Source organism: Camelina sativa, chromosome 14, assembly GCF_030686135.1.
Source record: "Camelina sativa cultivar CO46 ecotype springtype chromosome 14, ASM3068613v1".
NCBI lineage: Eukaryota > Viridiplantae > Streptophyta > Magnoliopsida > Brassicales > Brassicaceae > Camelina > Camelina sativa.
In genome coordinates this window covers 5,245,125-5,251,222 of record NC_141893.1, presented here as the reverse complement: position 1 = coordinate 5,251,222, position 6,098 = coordinate 5,245,125, and the positions used below count along the sequence as shown (strand labels likewise).

Sequence of the window (6,098 nt, the reverse complement as noted above, 5' to 3'; positions counted from 1 at the left end):
ATTTTCTTTACCCTTTAATGAATATTCAAAATAAATTGAATGGAAGATTCATCTTTTCAATTGGGGAGATTTGACAAAATAACTTTTTTTTTTCTATGGGGACCCTTGAAATCCCTTTATTGTTGTTATTGCCTTTTCTTTTCTTCCCTTTTTTTTCCTTTTTTTCTCCCTTTTTTTTCCTTTTCTCAGTCCAAAAACTTTTGTTCTTTTCATAATTTTTTTCCAATGTAATCTTTCTTCTTTTGATTCTTCCTCTAATTATGCTGTAAAGAGACGAATTCAAATTTAATATTTAAAAACTCATCCAAAATAAAAATATACTATATGGTGAAATGATGATATGATTATGAAACAATGTGATTGACTACATCGTGCACGAACAACTTATTATATTAATATGGCCCTTATGAGCATACAAAAACACCATTCTTGATAGAAACTGAAAAGTACGTTAACGATACATAGTTTACTACTAATAAGATTAGGTATAAATAACAAACCACGAACTATTGGTTTTTTTTTTTTTTTTTTTTTGAACAACCAACCACGAACTATTGGTAATCTCTAAAAATAGTAAGCAAATTAAAATGGTGACATTTATCTCTCGTGACTGGAATTATAATAAACTAGTTAGAAGTAAATTAAATGATTCACGCGGAAGAACAACAACAAACAAACAATGTACCGTACAAAACAAAGATAGAGAGAGGGAGAGAGAGGCCAACCAGTGGGTAAATAACGGGACCAGTAAAGGGCATTTGAGTCAGAGCACGTTCAATCTAAGTAAAGAACGGACCCCAACTTGTTGATGTTTGGTTTGGTTTTTTTAACTGTGTGTCACGCCTCCCTTACACGATTCCCTTCACTTCACTCAACACTCTCTCTCTCTCTTCCTTCTCTCTCATTTTGTTCTTTTGGAATTTTCCCGAGAAAATTAAAATCCGAGCAAAAAAAAGTAAAGGAATTTTCTCGGGAACTTATACTAATAAAATTTTGAGGAAACACGAGAGAAGAAATAAAGAGAACCTTCTCCTCTCTGTTCTTTTAGAATTTGTTTGGTTGTTTTTTTCTTGTCTTTTGGATTTATGTGTTTGAAGAAGAACAACAAGAAATGTCAACTACTTCAGGAAACGGAGCCGTAAATTACAGAAATGGGACTCATAGAAGCTCACTCAGAACTCAGCCCTCTACTTCCGGTGCTCAGAAACCTTCTCTCAAATCCAAGTCTGTCCTTAGAAAAAGCAGCCCCGCCGCTCTTGGTGGTGGCGGCTCTAAGTCTGGAGGCGGTGCCGACGCCGGTGGTAAAATTTTTTTAAAAAATTCCTCTGTTCATTTATTTTTTTTACCTAGAAATTTCACTGTTTAGTTTATTTTACTCCTTAAAAATTGAAACTTTTTGATTCATGTGTTTGGGGATGTTGGATTAAACTGGATTGTAATTCGGTATTGTGATTTTTGTTTTTAGTTCCTGGTAGAGTTCGAGTAGCTGTTAGATTAAGGCCACGCAATGGCGAGGAATTGATCGCTGATGCTGATTTTGCTGATTGTGTTGAGTTACAGCCCGAGGTACATTATACACTAAAGTTTGTGTTTTTTTTTGCTTTGAATTGTGGAGAGGAGCTCAATCTTTTCATGTTCTTGTTTATTTTTTTTAGCTTAAAAGGTTGAAACTCCGGAAAAACAACTGGGACACTGATACATTTGAGTTTGATGAAGTGCTTACTGAGTACGCTTCACAGAAGAGGGTTTACGAAGTTGTGGCAAAACCTGTTGTGGAGGTATGTATTAGATGTGTACGAGACCTTTATCAACTTCCAGAGTTTCTTAACTGTTCTGTTCTTGATACATTAATGATGAATTTGAGTCTTATGTGTAGGGTGTTTTGGATGGTTACAATGGGACAATTATGGCGTATGGTCAGACCGGTACTGGTAAGACATATACACTAGGGCAGCTCGGGGAAGAAGATGTAGCTGATCGTGGTATAATGGTCCGTGCTATGGAGGACATCTTAGCTGAAGTCTCTTTGGAGACTAATTCTATCTCTGTCTCTTATATGCAGGTGGGTTATATTTCTCTGTACTGTTATACTTTTAAGTCTCTCTCATGTGGGTTCTTGGGAAATCTTGTTGATGTGTTTGTTTGCTGGATACAAATGCAGCTTTATATGGAGACTGTACAAGACCTTCTTGATCCGTCTAATGATAACATTGCCATAGTTGAGGATCCGAAAAGTGGAGATGTTTCTCTTCCGGGTGCCACATTGGTCGAAATTAGGGATCAACAAAGCTTCCTGGAACTACTGCAACTCGGAGAAGCTCACCGGTTCGCTGCTAACACCAAATTGAACACTGAGTCATCTCGTAGTCACGCTATCTTAATGGTGAACATTATTATATTGATCCTTATTTTTGCTTGAAGGGTTGTTGGTAATAAACTTGCGTATTCATTAGCCAACTGTATATTGCAGGTAAATGTCAGGCGCTCTGTGAAATCAAGTGATAGTAATGGAAACTCCCATATGACTAATTCTCTCAAGCCTCCTGTTGTCCGGAAGGGAAAATTAGTTGTGGTGGATCTTGCTGGGTCGGAACGTATCAATAAATCAGGTTGAAATTCTCAGTTAATGGAGTACCAATCTTTTTATATTCCTCATTTACACTTCGACAACTAACAACTTGAACTTCAGAGTTATAGTGAACAACTTTGTGTGAATATTTATCTTTCTTTCTTTTTTGTACCAGGAAGTGAAGGGCACACACTAGAGGAAGCCAAATCTATCAATCTCTCTCTGAGCGCGCTGGGGAAATGCATCAATGCACTTGCTGAAAACAGTTCTCATGTTCCATTCCGTGATTCAAAGTTAACTAGATTGCTTAGAGATTCATTTGGAGGCAAGTTTGTCTCTGCTGTATTGTGTGTATTTTGTATATCTTGGTATTAGACAATAATATTGGATGCTTTCCAATACTTACTATGTTGACTTGCTTGACATGTGGCCTATGATCTCAACAGGCACTGCAAGGACCTCCTTAGTTATCACAATTGGTCCATCACCACGACATCGAGGGGAGACAACTAGCACTATAATGTTTGGGCAGAGGGTAGGGTGTCTATAGCTTTGGACTTCTATTTTGTTTGATTATTACATTTAGGGTATATGATATATGCAGACTGTTAGCAAGGCTCTTTTGGTTAATATATTAGTCACTGCTTGCTAGTTCGAATTCTTGATTTGCTTATTTTGATGGCTACGTTTAACTTTTGGGTTTTCTGTAGGCTATGAAAGTTGAAAACATGGTGAAGTTAAAGGAAGAGTTTGATTACAAAAGCTTGTCTAGAAGACTAGAGGTACAACTAGACAATCTAATTGAGGAAAATGAAAGGCAGCAAAAAGCATTTGTTGATGAAGTCGAAAGAATAACCGTAGAGGCACATAACCAAATTGCTGAGGCTGAATCGAGATATGCCAATGCACTAGAGGTGAGTACTTTTGCAACAGGACTTTGCTATTGAGATGTCTCATTGGTTTGGTGTATGATTCAGTAATCATATCTTTGTGTAGGAGGAAAAGCAAAGGTATCAGAATGATTACATGGAATCAATAAAGAAGCTGGAGGAGAACTGGTCAAAGAATCAGAAAAAGCTGGCTGCTGAAAGACTTGCACTTGGAGAGAAAAATGGACTGGACATCACATCAAATGGAAATGTAATGCTTGACATTATGTTTACCTTGCAGCCTATAGATTCACTCAACTTGATTTACATATTTTCTTTCGTTTCTTACAGAGATCAATAGCCCCAGCCTTAGAGGAAGTCTCTGAACTGAAAAAGTTGCTTCAGAAAGAATCTCAGTCGAAGATGGCTGCTGAAGAGGAAGTGAATAGGCTGAAACAGCAGCTCACTGAGCTTAAAAAAGTGGAAGTATCAGGAAATTCCGAGATCATGAGACTCCATAAGATGTTGGAAAATGAGACACAACAAAAAGAAAAACTAGAAGGGGAAATAGCAACACTACATTCTCAACTACTGCAATTGAGTCTTACTGCTGACGAGGTAAAGAACATAATTGGGATCTTTCACATGAAAAAGCATGCTCCTTATGTATCATAATGTTCCCTTTTGTTCTTAATTCTTGATATATATTTTTGGCAGACTCGACGAAACCTTGAGCAACATGGTTCAGAGAAAACTTCTGGTGCTTTAAGACTTCCTCAGATTCAAGATCCAGGAAATGCTGAGAAACCTCCTGTAGCTAGACTGTTTGAACAAGGTATTTGCTTACGTTTCACACCATCAGTTGGTCCTTACTAGTTACTAGTTACATTACTGCAAAACATATATAACACCTTGTACATGTTTGCCTCTTGAAGTGGGGTTGCAAAAGATCTTGTCTCTGCTTGAAGCGGATGATGCTGATGTGCGGATTCATGCTGTCAAAGTGGTAGCAAATCTGGCTGCCGAAGGTGTCTTTTCGCAATCTTCATCCTTTTGACATTTATTTTTATTGCTACCATTCCAAGGGCTCATTGTTTCAATAAACTGGTCATTGTATGTAACACCAGAGGCAAACCAGCAACAAATTGTGGAAGCTGGTGGTCTCACCTCCTTGCTGATGCTTCTGAAAAATACAGAAGATGAGACCATTCACAGAGTTGCAGCTGGTGCTATCGCTAATCTTGCAATGAACGGTAAAAAAATTGTGGTTCTCATGAGTTAAAATTGTTTAGTTGTTCACAGTATCATTAGTAGTTTTGTTTATGAAACCAAGTTTACTCTTCTTATTCACAGAAACAAACCAAGAACTGATCATGGATCAAGGAGGCATCGGTTTATTGGCCTCAACAGCAGCCAATGCTGAAGATCCTCAGACCCTCAGGATGGTTGCTGGAGCAATTGCAAATCTATGTGGAAACGGTATTTACGATTCACCTCTCATTTTTTTTCCACTTTATTATGAAAAGGAACTCACAAGCTATATATATACACGCAGATAAATTGCAGACAAAGCTAAGATCAGAAGGTGGGATTGCAGCTCTGTTGGGAATGGTCAGATGTGGACATCCTGATGTTCTTGCACAAGTTGCTCGCGGGATAGCAAACTTTGCGAAATGCGAGTCAAGAGCATCAACACAAGGTGACAAACCTTATTGAACTAGTTCATCAAAAATATTATCTTTGGCAAACGTTTCACTGACTAGATGCATCACTGAGCAGGAACTAAAAGAGGGAAATCACTATTAATAGAAGACGGTGCACTCTCTTGGATTGTACAAAATGCCAAAACCGAAACTGCAGCCATAAGACGACACATCGAGTTAGCTCTATGTCACTTAGCACAACACGGTAAGTGTGTTCATACATTCAACAAAATTGATTTTCATCAACTAAAACCGTGTAATAATGAACCATTGTAACACGTAATATTGATGTTTTTGCAGAAGGAAATGCGAAAGAGATGGTGAAGGAAGGAGCAATATGGGAGCTGGTGAGGATCTCAAGAGACTGTTCGAGAGAAGACATAAGAAGTCTTGCTCATAGGACTCTCACTTCAAGTCCCACTTTCCTCACTGAACTCAGACGTCTCCGTGTTGACATCCGATAAGCCGGTTTCACGCCTAACTTAACCGAACCGAATCGCGGTATAAATAACATTCTACCGGAATTTTGAGATGAAGATTTGTCTGGTTTTGTTTTTGTTTTATCTTGGGTTTAGTAGGCTGCTGGTTTGTGGTTTTCATCGTGGCTTTTGGCATTTATTTTATTTTTGTTGTTTGGGGTTGAATGTGTAAATTATTTTTCTTGTGGGTTTTGTTTGTGTATAAATTGTCGTAGTGAAAATTGAAATAAATTATAATGAAGGCTACTTGTCCGAAGATTCAAAGAGTAATGTTGAGTTTTCCACACTTTAATATAAAAAAAAATTATACAGATTCATATATAACTGCGCACAATTAACAACAAATATGTGTTAAAAACATATCTTTTCTTGTTACGCAGACACTTTACTTTATACTTATGTTTATTACGTAAGTTTCATGTTTTATTTTATTATTCTTAATTGTATGCATACATACAATGATACAACAGTTCCGCAA

At 37.4% G+C, this 6,098-nt stretch overlaps 1 protein-coding gene across 1 annotated transcript; it reads left to right on the top strand.

Annotated features, from left to right (window-relative positions):
* Positions 1–652: 652 nt before the first annotated feature.
* LOC104739892 (kinesin-like protein KIN-UA) lies at positions 653–5,876 on the top strand. The gene is made up of 18 exons (XM_010460369.3): positions 653–1,301; positions 1,466–1,566; positions 1,656–1,778; positions 1,877–2,062; positions 2,162–2,383; positions 2,471–2,609; positions 2,745–2,894; positions 3,016–3,104; positions 3,280–3,483; positions 3,566–3,709; positions 3,790–4,056; positions 4,156–4,273; positions 4,374–4,466; positions 4,566–4,691; positions 4,792–4,917; positions 4,994–5,137; positions 5,218–5,346; positions 5,442–5,876. Exons 1-18 carry the CDS (start codon positions 1,112–1,114, stop codon positions 5,603–5,605), a joined length of 2,715 nt encoding a protein of 904 aa, XP_010458671.1. The 5' UTR covers positions 653–1,111; the 3' UTR covers positions 5,606–5,876.
* The last annotated feature ends 222 nt before the right edge of the window (positions 5,877–6,098 follow it).

Coding starts and splice junctions, on each gene's coding strand:
- LOC104739892 (XM_010460369.3), top strand. CDS start 1,112: ATGTCAACTACTTCAGGAAACGGAGCCGTAAATTACAGAAATGGGACT. Junction 1,779..1,876: donor TGGCAAAACCTGTTGTGGAG/GTATGTATTAGA, acceptor TCTTATGTGTAG/GGTGTTTTGGATGGTTACAA. Junction 3,710..3,789: donor ACATCACATCAAATGGAAAT/GTAATGCTTGAC, acceptor CGTTTCTTACAG/AGATCAATAGCCCCAGCCTT.